The sequence below is a fragment of the Chanodichthys erythropterus genome, chromosome 2 (assembly GCF_024489055.1).
Source record: "Chanodichthys erythropterus isolate Z2021 chromosome 2, ASM2448905v1, whole genome shotgun sequence".
NCBI lineage: Eukaryota > Metazoa > Chordata > Actinopteri > Cypriniformes > Xenocyprididae > Chanodichthys > Chanodichthys erythropterus.
This window is the reverse complement of record NC_090222.1, coordinates 36,664,734-36,690,055: the sequence shown is the minus strand read 5'-3', so window position 1 is coordinate 36,690,055 and position 25,322 is coordinate 36,664,734. Positions and strand designations below refer to the sequence as shown.

Sequence of the window (25,322 nt, the reverse complement as noted above, 5' to 3'; positions counted from 1 at the left end):
TGTTGGCTGGGTTTACCCAAGTGAAAAAAAGTACATTTCTATAATATACTTAAAGTGCTCTATTTTCGTGCACTAATTTTGTACTTAATATACTAAAAATTGTTCTGTAGTACTTCTTAAGATCATCTTAAGGACATCTAAGTGTACTCAACTGTGCTATTTTGAGACAGCATGACATATGAACTAAAATGTGCTTTTAATATACTATCTCTGTATTTAGAAAATGTATTTAGTTACCACTTGTAGAACACCACGTGTTCAAATGTACTATAAGTGGTATCTAAATATATATTTTTAAAACAGAAATAATATATTAAAAGCATATTTTAGTTCATATTTCATGCGGTCTCAAAATAGCACAGTTGAGTAAACTTAGATGTTTTTAAGGTGATCTTAAGTAGTACTAAAGAAGATTTTTTAGTATATTAAGCTACAACATTAGTGCACGAAAATAGAGCACTTTAAGTATATTATAGAAATTTACTTTTTTCCCAACTGGGTACTACAGGCTACTAGTAACATTAAACCAACAGCAAAACTAGACCTCACCACACAAGTCCTACTCAAACAATGTTTACACAGCAGAAATGAACAAATCCTGGGTGGTTTTCACCGATCCGGTCATAGTTCATTTTAATTTCGCCATGGTTTTAGTTTCACTTCCTAGTTCGTATAAGGTGCGGAACAACTAACAACATTCAGTTCAGTCCGTTTAACCTCGCCAAGTTTCTGTAGTTGGTAGCCTCTTTCATTTTCCGTTTTCTTTTGAGTGAGGAGGTCGAGGTGGCTAAACTTTCTTAAAATACAACATAGCGTCATTGCAAAACTGATCTGTCTTCATGAATCTGAGAGGATTTGTTTGACTCGTGCTGATTTTGTTCACACACCGATAATGGCGTGATTTCTGCGGGAGAAGTCCGGTTACACCCTGCCCGCATGTCTGTGAGGAGACTTGCTTTAGATTACTATTAGGGTTGACTAACCAGCTACAGTGTCCTAATGTAAAATGGGGTCTTTCAAGAAGGAGGGGTCTCACCTGAAGCTGCTCACTTCACACCGCGAGCTGCTGGTGGAGCAGGTGAAGAACACACAGTGTATTCTGGACAATCTCCAGATGAATGGCTTCATCTGCACTGAAGACATCGAGATTATACAGCGCAGCACCACCAAAACTGACCAGGTAAAAATGTCTGAAGGTTCATTTAGTTCATTATTAAAGTAGGCCTAATGATATTGCTGATCTAATACTGTACCATTCTGGTGGTAGTACAAAAATATTACAATATTTATAATAAAATAAAATAAAGTATGCTACTTGAGAACTTAAAAACATTTTTTTTTTTTTTACTTTTTTGTTGTTGTTGGTATAATTAAAGGTGCAATATGTAAGAATTTTGCAGTAAAATATCCAGAAACCACTAGGCCAGTGTTTTGTTCACTTGAGTGCTTACAACATCGCAAATGTTTCCAACTATTTGTAAATCGTGAGAAAATTGCAATTTTAAACAAGGCTCCGGGACGTGTGAGGAGTCACCTGTCAATTGCGTCATACCCTTGGTTTCCGTTTTATTTTGTAGAAACCATGGAAACACCAAAAACGCTTTAATATTTACATGTTTTATGTCATATTATACGTTTTAAAAATAATTTCATGCCATTTAACAACACAAGCCATCCAGCATTTAATATGATATTGTAAAATCGATCTATCTTACTGCAGTGTGTAACAGTGTCTCACAGCAGCCGCCGAGCAGGGGCGTAAATTTCATCGGACAGTAGGGGGGGACAATAAACATAACATTTCTCAAGAGCAATTTTTGAAGGGGACACAAATAATACAGCCAAAATTTTACTTATAAAGGATATATGCAGGGGTTAAATTGGGCCGGGGCCGTCCGGGGCTCGACATTAACGCTTAATTTCTTGAAGGGGCAAGAGAAAGAGAGCTTTACTTGTCCTGATTAAAACAACAATAACAAAAATAGTTAGGGAGTCACCAAAACGCAAGCATGATTCTATTACATTTAGTGTAAGTGGCGATTGATAATGGATAATATGAATATTTAATAATAAATATTTTATTAATGAATGATTCAGCGTTTTGAACGAATCGGTTGAATCAAGAATCAGTAATAGCCTATTCCAAAACACCTGCCTCATTCTTGAATGAATCAGCCATTTGAACAAATCGTTTGAATGAATGACTAGGACAGTCACTTGCCGCAACCTACTGCCAGTTCAGTTTCATGTTTAAATTTTCCCAACATTTCTTATTTGTATATTCAAAAATATTTAAAGAATATCATAACATTATTTAATGCAATTTTTCAGTGTAAATTATTTAATTTGATTCATAACAGTCCTGCTTTATTTTTCTTATTGAATTTATTGATCAAATGTAAAAAAAAAAATGAAATAAAAGATGAAGCATGTAATAAGATTAGGGGAAAAAAAATGCCCTTGGGGTAAATATCACAAATATGCAGATATAAATATGCAAAAGCTGACGGAACACTGTTGAGAATATAGCTTCAGAATAAATTATATTTACACCAAAAAAACATCAAATTTTTTCCAGACAACTTTTTTGGTCGGACAAGTTACCAATTTACTTGTCCAAAGGACAATACCCTGTATTCTGTATTGATATGCTCTCCTTTAGGCCTACAGAAAGACTTTGTTATCAGATGTAAGTTAGCTTTGCACACTGCCAGCATCTAGAATGATTTTGATCTGCATTTTAGTGTTCATAGCAGAGGGCTCTGTCGACTTATTTTTAGTTTGTCAATTGATAAGATTTTGTAGGCTTTGCATACACATGTGCACTCCTCGAAAGCCTGAAACCAAATAGCGGACTCACGGAAAAAAAAAAAAAATCATGTTATCATCTTGCTTTTTTTTGTTATGACTAATTACTCAGCGTCGTCAGCATTAAAGCAAAAATAACCACTTCATCCGATGTGTTTGAATAAAATAGCCTAAACAGCCTACTTACTAGAGCTCCTCTCAACTACCGTCTGTCTTCTCTCCCGCCGGCGCCGCCGGATTTCTACACGCACGAGTGTGACGTGCGCGGTGGACCAAACCACTGTGAGGCAAGGGAGGGGTGACTCAAAATGTTTCTAAACTTAAAACGCCTGTTTGCGTTTGTATTGCTTTGCTTCTTACACAATTATTTTAAGGATATATCATGTATTTACAATACTTAGAGTGGTTTTTAATTATATTTTTTTGGGGGGACAGCACTCAGATAGGGGGGGTCATGTCCCCCCCGTCCCCCCCGCGATTTACGCGCCTGCCGCCGAGTGAACGCTCAGAGTAATTTTATAACATCATTTTCAACACACTCAAATGTATCTAATATGATAAACAGAGCTGCGTTACCATACTCATGACCGGAAAAGCAGAAGCGGCACAGGCGACTGTGTCATAATAAAAGTCCCGCTGCTCGTGAGGCGTGTGTTGAGCAATCACTCCAGCTCCTCGTTCAGCTCCACAACACCCTCTCCTGCTCTGCTTCATATTACAGTAACGTTAATAATCACATCCATGAACATGATTTCTGCCCGAGTCCTATCCCGATTTTTTTGCACCAGCTATTTAGATGAAGACCACATGTCCCAAGATTCGGCGCTCAAACTTGGCGCCATCAAGCTACGCCTTTGTTTTGAATAGGCCCAGGGTTCCTACACATTTTCCATTTCAAAATTCCATACTTTTCCAGACTCAAATTTCCAGACCTCCTTCCAAACGATTTTCTGCCATTGGTAAGCCTCGGTCTCCTTTTCTATGTTTTCTTCATGTTTGTAGTAGGGGTCTTACAGTCTTTTAGTGATTTTTAAATTTTGTTTGATTGTTGAAATAAAGTTTTGTATTTAGTATTCACATCAAGGCCCTTCTCTTCTTAAAACTACGTTCCTGTGTGACTTCTGTTGCGGATTAATCTACAAGTACTAATATATTCCCTGTTTAAAAGGGTAGTGACTTTGTTTCCCTTTCTGACCATACTACTCACTACATAGGCGTAAATATTTAATTTGTTTAACATTCTAATAATTCGACACATTTACTTCATAGACATCCTTCTCTGATTTATCCATTCTGTTCTGTTGTAAGTATTTGTTAGTATCAAAACATTTCTATAGAGTAGCCTACACAAGCGCAGTATCAGTTTCCGTAATATTTTAGAAATTCCCAAGTTTATAAACATCTGCAAAGTAAAACAAGGTGTAAAAGGTGATGTGTAGGGGGGTCTGGGGGCATCCTCCCCCAGGAGAAGATTTTTGTGATTTTAACATGTAAATGAAGCATTCTGGTGCACTCTGACAACATAAATGGGAAAAACAACAAGTAAAAAAAATAATAATAAATTATTGACAGTAGGGCTGAGAATTGACACAAATTTCACAATTGAATGCGATTTTGATTCAGAAGCTTGCTTCATTTTGATTTTGAAAATTTTTGAAAATTTGATTTTGATTTGATTACCTTCAATTCAATATTGATTCATTTGGAGCCTATCAGGTCAAGTACATGGCAAATTTCCTCATAGAAAAAAAAATTCAACTAATGCTGTAAATTATACAAGGAACCACAGCTGGTACATCATTATAATAATTGGTTAAAACTGATTTGCAAGCTAGCTACTTTCATATAGGCTAAATTACACATAAGGAAGATTACATACATTTTTAATGACAATTATTTTTCTACTCTTTTTTTTTTTAAATGGTGGCTGTCATGAAACAGATTTATACATTTAATATCGAAGCACATGTTAAGTACAAATACAATGAATATGCAATAGCCTATAGTGCATATATTTAGCAAAATGCTCCTCTTGAAGTTCATTTTTGTAGCTGAATAATGAGTTTTTGGCCATTAAACGGCTTTTCTGAGGTAGGCTAAATGTGATATTTTTACATGCTGTTTTATTGATGCCTTTCTGTAGTTGAAACAATGATTGATCAATTGCATGTGATACAGAATTCAGTAAGTTGTACTTTATCTTTCAACATACCTTTGGATGTTCAATCATGTTTATTTTGTGCTGTAACTAGTAAAGCAGAAGAGATGGCTACAGCGATCTATCACGCCACAGAGCACCAAGAAAGATCATGACTCACTCCAGTCTATGAGAAAATTGTAGCTCATTTTCGATTCTTGTGAGAATCCTGAGACACGCAATCGCCCTGAAAAAACCTCTACGGATCTACACGATTAACATAAATTATGTATTTTGATTCAAAAGAGCTAATTTCACTGTAAAGTGTCTAGTTTGCAGGTATAATAAATTAGAAAACTGAATAGAGACAATAGTCTGGAAACACAAATATTTTTCCATACCCTGATTTCTTTTTTCCATACTTTTCCATACTTTTCCAAACCGCGTAGGAACCCTGTAGGCCTCTAGCGACCTCTAGCAGACAGAAAATATTACATATTGCACCTTTAATAAATAGAAACTCAAAATATTATGTTATCCGAACCACATTCATCATTTAAGTTGATTTGACAAAAGAAAAAAAGTTGTGATTACAAATCATGAAAATAATTTTTTACAGTGTACTTGTACTCAAGTGAATTACTTCTTAAAGGGTAAGTTCACTTCAAAATGAAAATTGTGTCATTAATTACTCAGCCTCATGTCGTTTCAAACCAGTTAGATTTTAGTTCATCTTCAGAACCTCAAATGAAGATCTTTTTGATGACAGAATGCTGTCAGATTGACTTCCTTTGTAACTACCACTTTCTTTGATGCTTCAAAAACTTCATAAAGTGACCGGAAAACTAATCCATATGAATCGAGCGGTTTAGTCCAAATGTTAGGAAGAGAATCGATTGCCTGTTATGATAAACACATTTGATTTAGGATTACTCGCATGTAAACATTGATCAGCGAACATAAGCAGAAGCTCAACCAAACTTGAATAACGCACAAGAACAAACTTCTTCCGGAAACTCATGTAACAGACATAGGCTAGTAAGAGCTGTGCGAGTAAACATCTCAAGAGATGCTCCTTGTTAGAGCATCTGATTTCCATGCGGATGGGCCCGGGTTCACGTCCCGCTTGGAGTGGAAGGTGCGAACTAAAGGGTCAACATTGGAGTAATTTAGTCTTCATTAAATAATTCACTACTAATCAACTCACCTCATTTTTGGACATGCAGGTTCGCAAAATTTTGGAGCTGGTTCAGAGTAAAGGAGAGGAGTGCTCAGCATATTTCACACACATTCTTCATGAAGCATACGACGCTTACATTGATCTGCGGCCTTGGTTTGATGATATTCAGTACACACCATTAGACACTATTAGTGCCATACCAGTGATTAACACAGACCCGAGTGAGTTTTTCCATTTATGCAATTGAATATTTAAGACAATTTCTTAATTATTGTTTTGGTGCACTAACATTTGTGTGCATCGTTGCAGTTAGCAAGTACTGTGAGAAGCTCAGATGTGAGCTGGGAAGGGACACTCAGTTCATCACATCCTACTCTAAAAGTGAGGAGACTCCGTTGGAGGATCTTTACATGGACACACAGATGGAGATCCTGAATGACAGAGGTGAGAGCTTGGGATACTTACAGAGTTTGGATGAGCTACTAGGAGACCAGGGAGTCTTCAACCAGCAGGCTGAGACGATCTTCATCACCGGTGACGCTGGTGTAGGCAAATCAGTCGTCCTTCAGAAACTGCAGAACTTGTGGTCCCGAAGGGAGCTGAAGACTCGTGCGAAGTTCTTTTTCAAGTTCAGATGCAGGATGTTCAGTGCCTTCAAGGAGACGGACGAGATCTCGCTGAAGGATCTGATCTTCAAACACAATTGCTATCCAGACGGAGACCTTGATAATGAGGTTTTCACCTACATCTTACGATTCCCAGAGACGGTGCTTTTCACCTTTGATGGATATGATGAAATCCAAATGGATTCTGACTTGGATAATGTGCCTGAAGTGGTTTCTCCAGAAGAAAAGACTCGGCCGCTTCTGCTTCTCATGAATTTGCTTTGCGGAAAATTGCTCAAAGGTTCTCGGAAGATTCTGTCTGCACGGAGTGGCACCGAGATCCAAAGCAGAGTGATCCGGAAGAAGGTGTGTTTGAAGGGATTTTCACCTGAACACCTGAAGAGATATACAGCTCTCCATTTCCCAGAGAATGAACACAGGACATTGGTGACGGATCAGTTAGACGCCAACCCTCACCTCTGCGGTCTTTGCTCCATCCCGTTGTTCAGCTGGATCATCCTCAAGAGCTTCAAGCATCTGCATTCGGTATACGATAACTTCGAATTGCCAGACTCTTGCATTACACTCACAAATGTCTTCTTGCTCCTTTCTGAGGTCTTTCTTGGCCACTCAACTGCACGGCCTGGTCTTTTAAAACGGAGCACGAGATGTCCCACAGAAACCTTTAAAGCTGGTGAGCAGAAGCTTTCGGCCTTTGCTCGACTAGCCTTACAGGGTATAGAAAGGGGTGGACTTGTCTTCAGTATGGAGGAAGTGAAATCCTGTGAATTGGATGACGAAGATCTTCAGTTTGGCTTTCTGAGGCCTGCTTCGCATTACGATGAATGTGAAGGCTCTGCTACCTTTGAGTTCCTCCACGAGACCCTCCAAGCCTTCTTAGCAGCTTTTTCTCTGGTGCTGGACTCAAAAATATCTCCTGAATCCATTCTAAGGTTCTTCTCCAAATGTGAATACAAGAAGTCGTCTCATCTCTCCTGCTTACCTTGTCTGGGAAAGTCAAGACCCAGAGATAAAGACCCTTTCCAGACCAATTTCCAATTCACCAACTTATTTTTATGTGGTCTCTTGTCTAAAGCCAATGCAGCACTCCTAGAGCATCTCGTTCCACCAGTATCATTGAAACAAAAACGCAAGACGCTCAAATCTTATCTGTCTAACAGCGTCCGGACTCATCTTAAGGGCCTCCCTCGTTATCCATCCACAGACATTGATGGTGACAAGGTGCACGCGATGCCAAATTTCTTGTGGATGTTGCGATGCATATTTGAGACGAACAGCGAGGATGTGGCCAAGATGACAGCCAACAGCATTTCAGCAGATTACATTAAGATTGCCTTCTGTAACATTTACTCTGCCGACTGCAGCGCATTGAACTTTGTCCTCCACCACCGTAGGAAGCACCTGGGAGTCGACATGGACAACAATAACATCAATGATTATGGCGTGAAGCAGCTGAGACCCTCTTTCAGCAAAATGACAGTTGTAAGGTAAGAAAAGCCAGGCAGGGTTTAGCTTTATCCAAAGCTCATTCTGTATGAAGTATGACAATTGAAGTTCCTACCTTTCAGATTTTGTGTGAATCAGCTCACAGACAGCAGTATTGAGGTTCTGGCAGAGGAACTCACCAGACACAAAGTCGTTAAGGTCTTGGGGTGAGTTCATCCGTCCTCTGTCCATCTATGTTTTGTTGTTAGGGTTGTCAAAAGTACTGACTTCGGTACCAAGTCGGTACTGAAATTTAAAAAAATGTTACAATACCCTAGCATATTGAGTGCTGTTGCAGGGATTCTTAAACACTTCTGATTGGCCGTTGTGTTCACACGCTCAACAGATAGGCCTGTGATTGGCTACAATGATCAACGTTTGAAAGCAGGCGTCTATCAGAGGATCCCTAAACGGATGCTTTCAAGTGTGTATCTGTGTAAGCTCTCGGGTTAAGATTTTTGTTGTTTTTTGAAGCGTTGATCATTGTAGCCAATCACAGACATATCTGTTGAGTGTGTGAACACAATGGAAAATTAGAGGTGTTTAACCCTTTTACAGCCAAGTTTAAAATATTCTAGTTGACCGAGTTTGAGTTTTTCAAGGCGACCGTTAGTTAGATGTATCACTTTATTGTTTCAATGGCGACGCATCATTGCTTGTCATGTGACACACCGCAGCCACAATAGCGCTGTATGACTGATGTTTTGCTTTTATTTCATTTTTCCTTTTTATTTAAAATACTGACAAATGTTTAATATTCCTATTGTCAAATATGTGTAAGTGGATGTGTTTTGTTGTTTAAACACCTTTATGATGGTCACATTAGTTGAGATTAGGGTTGCAAAATTCGGGGAATTTTTCAAAGCTGGAATCTTTCCATGGGAATTAACGGGAATATATGGGAATTAACATGAATTAATGTGAATAAACAGGGAATTTGCAAAATTGCAGGTTAGCCTATAACAGGGTATTTAAATGTAGTTGAAAAAAAAAACATCTTGCAGCATAATTTGGGTTAAAACAACCAGATTTAATGCAATTTTAGTTGAATTTTTACCCTGACATTCCTCAATCACATTCACACAGCACACTACTTACTGCAGGGATATTGAGGCCACACCCCCTGCATGCACTGTGCATTCTCCCAGTCCATAACATGCACATTTGATCAAAAATACAGAAAAAAACTAATATATTGTGAAACATAACTACAATTTGAAATAATGGTTTTCTATTCTGATATACATAAAAATATAATTTATTTCTGTGATGTCAAAGCTGAATTAATTGTCAAATGCAGCATAATTTCTCCTGTCTTCAGTGTCACATGATCTTTGGAGAAATCATGGAATGTTGGAAACAATTGTGCAGCTTAATATTTTTTATAACCTGTAATACTTGTTTTTTCAGAATTCTTTGATGAATAAAAATGTAAAGATCAGCATTTATTTAAAACAGAAATCTTTTGTAACAATATACACTACCGTTCCAAATTTTGGGGTCAGTCATTTTTTTCTTTCTTTTTTTTGAAAGAAGTGAATACTTTTATTCAGCAAGGATGTGTGAAATTGATAAAAAGTGATAAAGTTATATTGTTAGAAAAAAATTCTATTTTGAATAAATGCTGTTCTTTTTAACTTTTTATTAATCAGTGAATTCTGAAAATAGTATTACAGATTCCAAAAAAATATTAAGCAACAACTGTTTCCATATGATAATATGATAATGATAATAACTGAGTATCAAATCAGCATATTAGAATGATTTCTGAACAATCATGTGACACTGAATAAATAACATTATTGCTGCAATAAAAATATATTTATTTTACATATTTACTAAATTAGAATTAATTGAATACGAAAAAATAAATAACTTATTTCATGTTATGACTAAACAAAATGTTCTTTTTTGTTTTTATATGACACATTTTATATAAATATTATACATTTATATAAATTTCCCAAAAATTAATTCCCATACATTCTCTTAAATTCCCATAAATTCCCGTAAATTCCTGTTAAGCTTCCAAATTGGAATATTTCCAAAACTCCCCAGGTGAAGTTCCTGTGGAAATTTTCCGCCCCTTTGCAACCCTTGTTGAGATGGGCGCCGACATGTTAGTTTGCGCCGCAGTTCAGAGAATCCATCCACTTCTCTTGAAATGCATGAAAATAAGTTGCCGGTGAAGAGAAAGAAGATTAGAGTAAACTTTAGTTACTTACACAATGTGTATCTGATATGAATAAAACATGTTGTCTAATTATAATGGAAAGGATTATTATTGCCGCTTCCATAAACATCAGTGTGTATTTTACAAACTCTAAATGTACTGTTTTATTAGTACTTATGTGTACGAGTACTTCTGAAACCTAAAATAAACACAATGTGGATGAAAACACTGCATTTGTATGATATATGACAAGTGCTGAGTGCGTCTGTCTCTGGCTCAAAGTCAAAGCGTGAAAGCACATTTGAATTTAGCAGTTGATCACGTGGTGCTCTGAATGTTATAGTCACACCGGTTTGATTGTACGCGCCAAAGGTTTAAAAATCTGCTCAAGTGTGCTCAAAATGCTAAATGTTGGTACTTTTGACAATCCTATTTGTTGTTGGGTTTTATTTAGGCCTCATTCTACCCTGTTCTCTGCATTTACAGCCTTTACAAAAACCACATCACAGATGTTGGAGCCAAACTAGTAGCAAAGATCATTGAAGAATGTCCACACTTGACGACTGTCAAGTAGGTATTACAGGAAACATACCCTGATAGCATGAAGTACGTGTCACATGATCATTCAGAAATCATTCTAACATGCTGATTTGTTAATAGAGCTCATTATCATCAAACGGTTGTGCTGCTTCATGTTTTTGTGGAAACAGTGATACATTTTTTCCTTAGGATTCTTTAGAAAGTATTCATTTGAAATAGAAATCTTATTATAAATCTATTTACTGTCACTTTTGATCAATTATTATTTTTAAAAAATCTTTCTTACACTACCAGTCAAAAGTTTGGGGTATAATGGTTTCCACAGAAATATGAAACTATTTTCAACATGTTTCTTGAGCAGAAAGTCAGCATAATAGAATTATTTCTGAAGGATCATGTGACTGAGGACTGGCGTAATGATGCTGTCAAGTTGTACACATTCTCACTTTTTATATAGAATGCATAGTTTATCATAGTCATATAAGTTTGTTTCCCATAGGCTCGGCTGCAACAACATCACAAGTGTGGGTGGGAAATACCTTGCCAGTGCAATTCACAAGAGCAAATCCATCTTTGACATAGGGTAAGACTATCTCAGGGAACAATTAAACCCCATGTTTAAAATGATGCTGCCATAATATCAAACAAGAATTTGCTCTTTTTTTAATGCAAGTCTATTTTATAGAAACTATCCAAAAACTATGATAAAACTGGTGAAATTAAAATTGGTCAAATTAATTGGTTGTAGAATGTGGGGTAACACCATCGGTGACGAGGGGGCAGATGCGTTTGCGGAGGCTCTGAAAAATCATCCCAGCCTGACCAACCTCAGGTAAGTCTACATCTACAGATGAATTCAGCTCCATAAAATGTCTCCATTCTGATCAATTATTTGTCAAATAAAGAACGAGCCATCTGAGAATGATTTTTGCTTTGCTGTTTAGTCTCTCCGCCAATGGCATTACTTCTCACGGTGGAAGAAGTTTGGCAAAAGCACTGAAGCAAAACGCAAGCCTTCACATCTTCTGGTACAACTGAATGTCATATTTTTTATGCATGTGAAATAAACCTTTTGTTGATCGTTCCCAGATGCATTCTTACAAAACATGCTTATTTTTCAGGCTGATTCAGAACAAAATCTCTGACGATGCAGCGTCAGATATGGCCGATGCCTTCAAATCCAACTCTGCTCTGACGCATCTGATGTACGGACGATTATCCCTCATTATTTCAGTTATATCTCTAAATCTGTTTTCTCACACATTTCACATGTGCAGCATCTGGTATATTCATTTCTGCATCTAATTTAAACGTTTACAGCATTCACTTTGTGCAAATGCAATGATGCAAATACTATTTTCACATGCTTTGCACAACAGAAATTACAATGAAATGTCACTATAATGTATTTATGGACATCATTAATGATTAATTAATTTCTGCTGCAGATGCAAAATGTGTGAAACAAGTTTAACTGTTGGTTAAATTACATACAATAAGGTTCAAAATACAAAGTCACATATTGACTATTAGATCAGGATATCATTTATATTTTAATCAACTTATTTATAAAACATATAGACTTCATGACAAGTAATAAACTTCAGGTCTTTGTGCACAATATATTTGACAGATTAAATAATCTATTCAACTCTCTACAGGCTAATGGAAAACGAGTTTACCATTCATGGAGCCAAACAGCTGTCTGAAGGCTTGACAAACAACACTACACTGAAGGAAGTCAAGTAAGATCTGTGATTTGACCAAAACCTAGAGAGTTTGTATTATTTTAAGGCATAAAAGTTGTAATAAAAGATTATTCTGCCTTCAAAGACACCTTGGTTAAGTCAGAATTAAAATTTCCTGATAATTTACTCACCCATCATGTCATCCAAGATGTTCATGTCTTTCTTTCTTCAGTCAAAAAGAAATTAAGGTTTCCAGGGTTTTTCTCCATTAGTGAACTTCAACAGTTACTCTACATGATCCCAGACGAGTCTTATCTAGTGAAATGATTGGTCATTTTCTATGGGCAAAAAACTCATTTTCTCCTTCAACTTCAAAATCATACAACATCGTTGTTTTACCTTTTTGTAAAGGCCGTTTGACTTAGTCTTTGGATGTTCGCTTTGTAAACACTTGCTCAGTACTTCAGCCTACGTCAGGCATGACCTTTCCAACATGATTACGTAATGCGTGGCACATCGCAGAACAGTGCAAGATGAGCATTTGTGGTTAAAAAGTATATCATTTTTTATTATTTTTTAGAAAATGACTGATCATTTCACTAGATAAGTCCCTTATTCCTCATCTGGGATCATGTAGAGCTCTTTGAAGCTGCACTGAAACTGACATTTGGACCTTCAACCTGTTGAACCCCAATGAAGTCCACTATATGGAGAAAAATCCTGGAATGTTTTCCTCAAAAAACAATTTCTTCTCGACTGAAGAAAGACACAAACATCTTGAATGACATGATGGGGGTGAGTAAATGATCAGGAAATTTTAATTCTGAAATGAACTAACCCCAATATTGAAAAGTACCGATAAAATTGACTTTATTTTAACCAGTATTAGTATTTGTGTGGTTTATTTTATTGCATTAACTTGGCAACATGCTCACGTCAAACTCGATTTAAATTATTGAGTGAGTCGAGTCTATGTTCGATCTTAAAAATAAAAGTTTTATTGGCATCAATGGTTCCTTCAAAAACCTTTAGAATCCACAGAACAAGTTTCTTTGTATTGGAAAAGTTTCTTTAGATTATTAAAATGTTCTGTAGACAAAAAAAAACCCGAAATATATTCTTTTAAAAATGGTATAGTGAAAGGGAACCAAAAATAATTCTATGGCATTGCCGAGAAAACCCCTTTTGGAACATTTGAAGTGTAGTGTGTTCCAAATCATACTTCAAAGGTGTCTTGGAAGGCATCTGCCTAGATCTTAGATCAGAGCCCTAGTTTTCCTTCATAACCAACCTTACACAAGCACATGATGTCTTCCAGTTTCACACATTTCCTGATTTCTTCACAGTATTAAAGGAAACCATGTCACTGAAGAAGAACAACTACTCTTTGAGGGCGACAAGAGGCTTCGCTTCCGCTAAGAAGGAAAAGTAAAACATGTGATTTGAGAAAAGACTGAGAAAAGAAGGAAGTTGGCGTAATGCCACAGACATTGGTTTACTTCAATAACAGAAGCACCATCGGCTGCGAAGACATGCAGGTTTATCACAGTTGCTCTGTTGTGAGTGTCATACTAAAGCCAGAATGAAAGAACTGTGATATATAAATGAAAATAATATCATTTTATATATATATTTAAGTATTTGCTCTGAAATTAGTGACACGTGTACACTTATAATGCTGCTTTTTTTCTGTTTGAGAAATCTTTAGTCATTGTATGCAATTAGATGATTAAAAATCTAAGAAATATGTAAAAATATCACTCTGCTCTCACACACACACACACACACACACACACACACACACACACACGAAGACATCCAGACAGATATTTAAAGATCTGTGCTTCAAAGAGTTTGCTTTTTTTATTTCATTATCTCTGTACATATTTTTTTTTACATATGGAATGTTACAATATCTCTAAATCATTAAAAAAAAAAAAACCTTTATGATCATCCAGATGGCCACTGATAACATACACACACAAACTCCTGTTTGTTTCCTTTGCACCAGCTTCCTCTCAACTGCTGTAAGGATGAAACTAGATCAGATAGATCATTACCTGATGGAGTTTAGTAGCACATTAAACAGACAGAAAAGACACTCCATCTTCTATATCAAAAGCTTTTGACAGTCACTGATCCAGTTGGATGTATTGGGGCTCAGATCTGCTGGAAACAGACATTTGCACAAAACAGCAAAATATGAAAGAACATCATCAAAAAATTAGAAATGTGAATTTATTACTTAATTAAATGATATGTCATAAAAGGTGTTTTGCAAGTTGTCTGGTAAGGCTTTTTTTTTTTTTTTTAAATAGTGGTGTTTCCCATGCAATGTGTGTGCAACGATGCCATCTATCTTCTGTGACCAGAAAAACCAACAAAAGCATCTTCCAGCTGTGCTGGTATGACTGCAACTAACCTGACGTGGACTCGCATTGAAACCGGCTCTCATCACCCTCAACATACATGATTAGCAGCATTTTAAAGCTATTATGGCACCTTTGATATGCTGGGCCGTACTACGGTAATACTCTGACAGTGGGAACACTGCAAAAAACGATTTAATTCCTCAGTATTTTTGTCTTTAGTTTTAGTAAAATAAATATTTTTAAATCAAGGAACATTTACTAGATAAGCAATTTCATTTCTGGGTGAACTAACCCTGTAATATCTTAGGTAATTTTGCATCTCAAGTAAATGTATCTTTATTTAAGAATGATTAGATATTTGCACTGGAAAACGACAAATACGGAGGGGAAAAAATATTTTTGCAGTAAAGTCAAGCTTTCCAATTCAGCTTCAACGGGCCATGGCTAGTCCACAGGTCAAATTCAACATCAAAACTAACCAACTAACAACTCGTATAAACCCAACCACACAAGGCTTCACTTGAGGCTGGTAAAAGCAGAATGAGTGTAAATCTATAATGGAAAAAGAAAAAAAAATCCCTTGTAAAATCTCTGATTAGTAACTCTAAAAAACTAGTTAGCAGCGCGTCTGTCTGAAGCGGTCAAAACCTACTGGAGAACGACCACCTTTCTCCAAAACATTATGATGTGGATCTTGGGAAAAGCAGCTGAAATGTGACCCAGAGTGTTTAAATGATATAAATCACACACATGGCTCTATGATTTAGATCAAACTATATGAACTGCACAAAATAAACAGACTGAGTGATAAAATCCCAAAGACGTCAAAAAGAAATAAAGCTTGTTTCAGCAACTAAAGACAAACACAAAGATAGAATTATTCAGCTCATTCTCAGGTCACATTTCAACACAAATAATCAAAAGAAATTCTGTTTATCAAAGAAAACAGAACCATTTAGATTTGTGACATCATTTTCGTAACAATGCAAAACAGAACATTTTACCGACGCATTTTTATTACTGGAATACAGTGATTTTTAAAATTTAAATCAGCATAAATTGAGAGAAGTACAATGAATACTATCATGAAGTATAAATAATTATACTGAGGGGGTGAAAATCTGTATAATTGTTATGAAAATGTGTTACAGTGTGAAATATAATAAGCTAATTTCTTTGATTTTGAGGTAAAATATGACCTGGGGATTTTGTGAGATTCACCCATTTGGCCTGATGTGGTGCCTGGTTTACATTTCTCATATAAAATGGACGATCATATGATTTAATGCATGTACAATGTGTGTTTAAACATAAAGGAGCCCTAAATGACATCACTGAAGAGTGAATCTCACAAAACCTGTCAAGAAATGTAATTATTCCATCACAAAATCAAAAGAAATAAGAAATTATATTTTGCTTAAAGACGAAGGAGATATTTTAGGACCCTTAACATTTTTATTTTATATTATTACAATTAAAGGATTAGTTCACTTCAGAATTCAAATTTCCTGATAATTTACTCACCCCCATGTCATCCAAGATGTTCATGTCTTTATTTCTTCAGTCGAAAAAAATGAAGGTTTTTAAGGAAAACATTCCAGGATTTTTCTCCATATAGTGGACTTCAATGGGGTTCAGCGGGTTGAAGGTCCAAATGTCAGTTTCAGTGCAGCTTCAAAGAGCTCTACATGATCCCAGACGAGGAATAAGAGTCTTATCTAGAGAAATGATTGGTCATTTTGTACAAAAAATTAATTTGTATACTTTTTAACCACAAATGATTTTCTTGCAATGCTCTGTACCGCAGAACTAGTGCAAGAACTTTCCAACATGATTGTGTAATGTGTGGCACATCACATAGCTAGTAAAAGATGAGCATTTGTGGCTAAAAAGTATATACATTTTTATTTTTTTTTTTAGAAAATGGCTGCTTGTTTCACTAGTTAAGACCCTTATTCCTCGTCTGGGATCATGTAGATCTCTTTGAAGCTGCACTGAAACTGACATTTGGACCTTCAACCCGTTGGCAACTGTTGAAGTCCACTATATGGAGAAAAATACTGGAATGTTTTCCTCAAAAATCTTAATTTCTTTTCGACTGAAGAAAGAAAGACATAAACATCTTGGATGACATGGGGGTGAGTAAATTATCACGAAATTTGAATTCTGAAGTGAACTAATCCTTTAAACTCACCCCTCTGATTTCTCGAAAAATTAAATAAATTATAATTAATTTAATGATAATAATGATACCATCATGGTAGTATTTGATGCACCACATTTAATTTATTCTGATTTTAATAAAAATAACTGCATTACATTAATATTCCCCCAAAACACTTTTTTTTCTTCTGATTTTGACCTGATAAAGCTCTTTCTGACATGTTTTGATGAGATTCACCCAAAATAATGTGTTGAATTAAGGCCCAGATTTGTCTCAAGACAAAACGTTAAATGTTCATATGATTACGTCATCTTACGTAATGATGACGTAAATGATCTTGAGAAGTTCAGACATCATGGAGAACGATGTGAGAGGATACAGCGAATTTTTATCCGACAGATATTGCTACAAGACTCAAAGATGTACAGGACATTCGTCCATCTGGGAATCGAGAGAGAAAATGGCTCCAATGGAAACACAACCGCGTCAGCGTTATGAAAGACAGGGCACTTGTCAGTATGGCTCAGGGCCGACCTGAATCAGGGGTCACATGTCCGTCATATCCAGGTGTCTTTCTCCGAGTCCATCAAGCACTTCCACTGAAGACCATCCGAAACGCAGCCACTTTGGCCCTTGGGATCTGAAAATTAAGGCACTGAGAGACACAGTCCCATTTACCAGAAAGTCTTGCAGAACAATCCAATAATTAACGAGTCAGCTGACCCGGAGTCCGGCCAACCAACTTCTGCTAGATCAGCCTTCTTCACAAGTTTCTGACTGGAAAACTGCAACAGAGGAGAAACTCTCAAGTGTCACATCCTCCACTGTGGTTTTCATGGGACTGTGATGTGGAAAGAATTTCCCTGAATGAGTTTTGGCACGCTAGGGTTTATATGGCGACTAGGGAGAGTCGTGCTACGAGAAGAGAGGGGCGTTCTGGCGTCCTGCTCGGCCTGAAGAGACCAAAGTCACAGTGTCTATGAGGAGGCAGAGAATTCACATTGCTGTCCGCTAGTGGGACAAGTCGCTTCTCACGACCAGGAGGCTGGAGACATGAAACACATCGCAAACAATTAAAGAGTTATAATGATTTAAGGCAGGACACTACAGGTGAGACCATTGTTTTTTTCATGCACTGGTCAGACTAATGCAAAGAAAACATCCAAAATACACATTTAAGAGTTTAGTTTTACATACACCATTTTTATTTTATCTATATTCTGAAGGGTTTACAGAGGGGTTTCTTCATATATCGCCTGATTTATATAACATTTTATTCCTAAAAACATAGTATTTTCTGACTGTTGACAGAATTTTCTGATTTATGGAGTGATATAAAGAGATATCCATGTCGAACAAAATGAAACAAGAATTTTGATTCTGATTTTAACTAATATTCATATTTCTGTTCTGGAAATGTATACAAATTAGTGCATATTTAATTATATAATGCGTCATTTATGTATATTTAAACATAACATCTCAGTAAACTTGTAATACAAAAAATGTTACTTATTGTAATTAATCAACTGGGGAAGTATTTTTTTTTTTACACTATTCACCTGGGGTGTCTTGCCTTAAAATAATAACTGCATGCAGTTGAAGACAACATGAAACTGTTAAAGGATTAGTTCACTTCAAAATGATTTTTTTTATATGTAATATGTAATAACCGATCGTTTCTCTAGATAAGACTCTTATTCCTCGTCTGGGATCATGTAGAGCTCTTTGAAGCTGCACTGAAACTGACAATTTGACCTTCAACCCATTGGTAACAGTTGAAGTCACTATATGGAGAAAAATCCTGGAATGTTTTCCTCAAAAACATTAATTTCTTCTCAACTGAGAAAAAAAAGAAAAAAAAAAGACCAACATCTTGGATGACATGGGGATGAGTAAATTATCAGGAAATTTGAATTCTGAAGTGAACTAACTAATTGAGTCTTTAGTTTTGAACTGTAATGTAAGGTATATTTCTGTTTTTACACTTTTTTCACAGATTCATGAATAATCCATTAATATGAAATAATATCACCATGATATAAAATTATAAAAAAAAATTTAATAGCATATAACGTCACACATAGGTCATATTAAATAAACTGTGCTGATGAATCAATATTACTAGGAACATTTTTTTTAAAGAAGTTTTTATTTATGCACATGCATTTAAATGCCATAATGGCAGTAAGTGAAATGGATCTCTGTGACATTAATAAGAGTTACCTGTGCAAAGGTGTGAGAGGTGCTTTTAATCTGAAGGATGTTCAGGACACGATCGGTTCACTTCAAACCACTCATCAATACAGCTGAAAGAAAGCAGAATTAATATAAGAGAAAAACTCATGTCAAGTACACTTACACACATGTGAAGAGCTTTACCCTTTGTGATAGATGCAGAGGCAGGGCAGGCGTGCGATGGTGTCTCCCTGGACCAGATCCTCCAGACATATTGCACATTCTCCTGCGTCCTTCGTCAGGACGTCCTCTGAGAAAAGACAATAAAGAACACTTAAAATCAGACACTGTGTGTAATCAAAGTTGAATCAGGTTTAGCTCAGTTTCTGGCCAAGGAACTTCCATCACTTTTTCAGTCGTATGTGATTACTGGAAAAGGAAGTTATATATAAAAATAAGTGATTATACTCATGAAAATCAATTGCTATATGAACCTGCAAATAAATGTAAGTTACGCTGCATAAACGCATCAGATCAATGATTTTTTTCTAATTATTACATTACTATTTATTTATCTAATTACATTATCAGATTATATCTAAGCATTTCCATGAAATTTCTGTGTATATCATTCATGATACCTGAAATACTTTGAATTAAAGACAACAATATAAAAACAATTTACCCAATATTTAACTTGTGTTTCATGAATCAGGCCCAACATGTTGGGAGTCAAAGTATCTTTTATAAATGAGCAGTAGGTGGTGCTAAAGACTCATTCCTGCAGAAAAACTGCATAAGATCCAAATCGAAAACTCAAATGATTTCACCTCTGTAATGTGATATATTTCAGCATGAAACGAAATATTAAATGAGCAAAAATGTATTAATTGGATGGTGAAAAGTGTCTGTATAAAGATGGCTGAAAAACATCAATGATTTTGTGATTTTCAGGGGTGGTAACAGATCATCAAAAGATCATTTTTCTAATTTTTTATTTATTTTTTTTACATGCACTGATGAATTATTCATAATAAAGACATGGAAAATATTGAAGTAAATACGATCAAGTTGGATTTCAGGCTGAAAACTGAAGCAAAAATAAGAGCTAATATTTCTCAATAAGCCCAATGACAGCGTTCACTGTTTGTTGGCAGACTGAGGTGAACAGACACCTGTGGCCCTTCTCGCAGGATCATGAGGTGTTACATAATAAACACCTACACTTTACAGTCTGACGGCCCTGTCATTCACACAGCTGAATATTCATAAGTCATGTGACTGATTTATATAAATTTAAACTTGATTTGCATGTCCCGAAAGAACAGTGCTTAAGTTTGAGGTAAGTTCAGGTCATGGTACTTTTAGGACTTTGGTTCAGAGTAAATGAAATTAAACACCCTTGCAACCACCCACAGCAACCTAGCGACCACATAACACCACCCTAGCAACAACCCACAGCACCTTAACGACAACTTAACACCCTAGCAACCACCCACAGGACCATAACGACCACATAACACCCTAGAAACAACCCACAGCACCCTAACAACCACATAATGATCTCAATCACTCATAGCACCCTAACAACCACATAACACCCTAGCAACCACCCACAGCACCCTAACGACCACATAACACCCTAGCAACCACCCACAGCACCCTAACGACCACATAATGCTCTCAATCACTCACAGCACCCTAACAACCACATAACACCCTAGCAACAACCCATATCACCCAAATGACAATATTACACCCCAGGAACAGCCCACAAAACCCTAATGACCACATAACACCGTAGCAACCACCCACAGCACCATAACCACATAACACCCTGGCAACCACCCACAACTCCCTAGCGACCACATGACACCATCAACCACCCACATCACCCTAACGACCACATGATACCGTCACCACCCACAGCACCCTAACAACCTCATAACACACTAGCAACAACCCACAGGACCATAACGACCACATAACACCCTTGCAACCCCCCACAGCACCCTAACAACCACATAATGCCGTCAATCACTCACATCACCCTAACAACTACATAACACCCTAGCAACAACCCATTGCACCCAAATGATGATATTACACCCTAGGAACAACCCACAAAACCCTAATGACCACATAACACCGTAGCAACCACCCACAGCACCATAACAATCACATAACACCCCGGCAACCACCCACAACACCCTAATGACCACATAACACACTGGTAACAACCCACAACTCTCTAGTGACTACATAACATCTTCAACCATCCACAGCACCATAACGTCCACATAACACCGTAGCAATAACCCACAGCACCCTAACGACAACATAACACCCTAACGACAACATAACACCCTAGCAACAACCTACAATACCCTAACGACAACATAACATCCTGGCAACAACCCACAGCACCCTAACGACCCCATAGCACCCCAGCAACAACCCACAACACACTAACAACAACAGAACACCATAGGCAACCACCTATATCAGCCTAACAACTACATAATACCCTGACAACCACCCACAACACCCTAATGACCACATAACACCTTAACAACTACATAACATCCCACCCCACTGCAAGGCAAGCAAATGCAAGTTTATTTATATAGCACATTTCATACACAGTGGTAATTCAAAGTGCTTTACATGAAAAGGAAACAAATGCATAAGAATAAAAATGGAATAAACAGGAAACAAATATATGAGCCCTAATTGCCTGAATCACTAAGTTCGGGGTTCCCCTATCTGATCTAGGTTTAATTGTCGGTTATGTACACTTGCAAACCATGAGCTTTTTGAGATGCTGTATCAAGTTAAAAGAAGTTCAACTTTTAAAATGGGTTCTTCAGTCTTCTGCATTGGTTTCCTCCTGCATCTGACATGAATCATAAGTACAAGACTGAGCGTGTGTTCTGAGATTGCTGATTCAGTATTTGGTAATTGAACAGATGAATGTGATATCTCTAACATGAACTGTGGTAGTCTGTGTGTCACTGCTGCTTCCCACTCTACACCACTCTACATTTCAGTGACTGATGGAGAGTCAATGTTCCTTACACACTGAAAACTGAGCACACGCAACAAAAACATTTATGACATGCAACACGAAACACTCACAATCTCAGTGTTGCATGCACAACTGGATTAATTGTTCAGAACAAAGCAAATTAACTTTAGAGGAAACTGAACATTTTGTGTTTCAGTGTGTTAAAAAATGCAATTGACTCTTTTCATGCTGTTTGCTTGTTATTTTGCTAAAATCTCAGTGCTATATTAAGCATAATGTTTTAGTAATGAGTTCCAAAAGCTTTAAATACCTTTAGTGTGAAGGTGGATCATATCAATATTGATTTGTACCATCATGTAACACTTCCTCAATATTTAATTTTGTGTGTAATATTAAACAAAATATACATAAACCACGATTTTAATAACCAGGCACTTACTAAAAACACTTAAGAGGAAAGAAAAGAAAATTCATGTCTATCTCAAAGCTTGACTATCTGAGGGTTAATGGTATATTCAGCAAACTGAGATCTTAATAGTCTAACTGGAAATTATTATTATCTTATGCTAATATGACTTAGAGTTCATCAGTGGGTGGGAATTCCCAAGGAATAAACATCATAACTTAAACAGAAGTAATGTGACACAAATACCGACCGGATTGGAGTTGTAATATTATACGGAGCCACGCTGCAGCTCTCACACTATTCTCATCTATCAGGACAGTGACGTTTATATGTGTGTCCTGAAATCTTAAAGGTGAAGTGTGTGAATTAATATTGCCTACATAATATGAACTCAAACATTTCTCATAAATTGATTTTATTCATTCATTTTATAGTTCTAAACTCTTGCTGTAAGACTGTTGACTCGTTTGGGTCCATTTTTATTTCTCGTAATGAATTTTAGAAACATCTCAGACCAAGCTAATACTTGAATGAAACAAATCTGAGAAGTCCAAGAGTTTTAAAAGAGAAACATTTTTTTAGAAACCAAATACTGTTTTTATACAGTGTATTTATGCATTACTTCATATATAATTTTTATATTTAATTTAGGTTCAAATGGAATGAAAATGCTGTATTTTTGAGAGTATTCCTGTAATATTAGCACCATTTTGCTGAGTAATCTGCAGGGATGCGTATCAGGGCCGTGAATGTCACTGGGAACGCTGTTAAACCGCCGAGGCTGTGACATCTGTGACACTCGCTGGCTAAAATAAACAAAGTCATTAACTGTTACGTAATACTGGATAAACGTTCCTGCTATGGCCGGCGCATGAGCGGTACACTGGGTCACATGAGACAGCAGATGACAGCGGCGCATGGACTCTGAGCGACTGACCGCATGTGCACAGGGTTGAATTCCCCCTGGGAACTTTCCAGATCTGGGAACACATGGATAACATCGTAAACCAAGAGGCCTTATTAGGCCAATCTCACCTGTCAAGAACAAATCTGGGTCGTTTCACCCCAAAATCTAAAATTAATATGAAATCATATTTTGTATAATTTATAATTGTATATCTTAAATTTATAAAAGCCTTTTGGGGTGAAGCTAATTAAAAACCTATGAAGAATTTGTCCGGGTCACATTTACCCCAAATCAAAAAGGAAAATATACAAAATCCAAAAGAAAATTGGATCATTAAAGGTCCCATGGCATGAAAAGTTCACTTTATGAGTTTTTTTGCCTGCATATGGTCCCCCAGTGGCTAGAAAAGGCGATGGATGTAAACCGAGCCCTGGGTATTTTGCTTTGCATTTGAGAAAATGAAAGCTCAGATGGCCCAATCTGGAATCTTCCTTATATGTCGTCATACAGGAAAAGGTTACCTCCCCTTTCTCTGCTTTGCCCGCCCTTGAGAAAATGAGCTACAGGTGCTGGTCATATAATTAGAATATCATCAAAAAGTTGATTTCACTAATTCCATTCAAAAAGTGAAACTTGTATATTATATTAATTCATTACACACAGACTGATATATTTCAGATGTTTATTTCTTTTAATTTTGATGATTATAACTGACAACTAAGGAAAATCCCAAATTCAGTATCTCAGAAAATTAGAATATTGTGAAAAGGTTCAATATTGAAGACACCTGGTGCCACACTCTAATCAGCTAATTAACTCAAAACACCTGCAAATGCCTTTAAATGGTCTCTCAGTCTAGTTCTGTAGGCTACACAATCATGGGGAAGACTGCTGACTTGACAGTTGTCCAAAAGACGACCATTGACACCTTGCACAAGGAGGGCAAGACACAAAAGGTCATTGCAAAAGAGGCTGGCTGTTCACAGAGCTCTGTATCCAAGCACATTAATAGAGAGGCGAAGGGAAGGAAAAGATGTGGTAGAAAAAAAGTGTACAAGCAATAGGGATAACCGCACCCTGGAGAGGATTGTGAAACAAAACCCATTCAAAAATGTGGGTGAGATTCACAAAGAGTGGACTGCAGCTGGAGTCAGTGCTTCAAGAACCACTACGACAGACGTATGCAAGACATGGGTTTCAGCTGTCGCATTCCTTGTGTCAAGCCTGGAAGTAGTGACACTTTGAGCAAAGAAATCTATTTATAGCACTTTATTTTAATTAAAATATCGATATTTGACAGCGATACGATTCTTGCACAATACTACAATACTAAATTGTCATGAATATAAAAATAACCCAATTTATATATTATATATATATATATATATTTTTTTTTTTTTATGCTGCTTTTCCTTCAATGCTACAAGTAATCCATTAAAATTAAATAAATTTTACTTGAAGGAATTCATGGGTACAATTTATATTGCAAACCAATCAGATTCAGTTTTTAAGATGAACTTTTGACTGCGACACTTGAAGACAACACGCCATGAGTGAGTGTGTGTATGTGTGTGTGTGTGTGTGTAAGCAGAGCTCAGCTGTGGTGTCAGTGTCAGTGACACTGACACAG

The 25,322-nt window shown here is 36.6% G+C and overlaps 2 protein-coding genes across 2 annotated transcripts in view; one reads left to right on the top strand and one right to left on the bottom strand.

Annotated features, from left to right (window-relative positions):
- Nucleotides 1-537: 537 nt before the first annotated feature.
- nod1 (nucleotide-binding oligomerization domain containing 1) lies at nt 538-16,562 on the top strand. Its single transcript, XM_067411220.1, has 11 exons — nt 538-1,180; nt 6,172-6,346; nt 6,435-8,238; nt 8,320-8,403; nt 10,896-10,979; nt 11,449-11,532; nt 11,698-11,781; nt 11,894-11,977; nt 12,071-12,154; nt 12,611-12,694; nt 13,984-16,562. The coding sequence occupies exons 1-11, from the start codon at nt 1,007-1,009 to the stop codon at nt 14,054-14,056; spliced, it is 2,814 nt and encodes a 937-aa protein (XP_067267321.1). The 5' UTR covers nt 538-1,006; the 3' UTR covers nt 14,057-16,562.
- Nucleotides 16,563-17,874: 1,312 nt separating this feature from the next.
- znrf2b (zinc and ring finger 2b) overlaps nt 17,875-25,322 on the bottom strand; it is a 68,752-nt gene continuing 61,304 nt past the window's right edge. The window contains exons 3-5 of the mRNA XM_067411233.1: nt 19,556-19,661; nt 19,400-19,482; nt 17,875-18,218 (exon numbers count right to left, since the gene is read on the bottom strand). Coding sequence (XP_067267334.1) covers nt 19,425-19,482; nt 19,556-19,661 — 164 coding nt within the window. The 3' untranslated portion in view covers nt 17,875-18,218; nt 19,400-19,424. The remainder of the gene's footprint in view (nt 18,219-19,399; nt 19,483-19,555; nt 19,662-25,322) is intronic.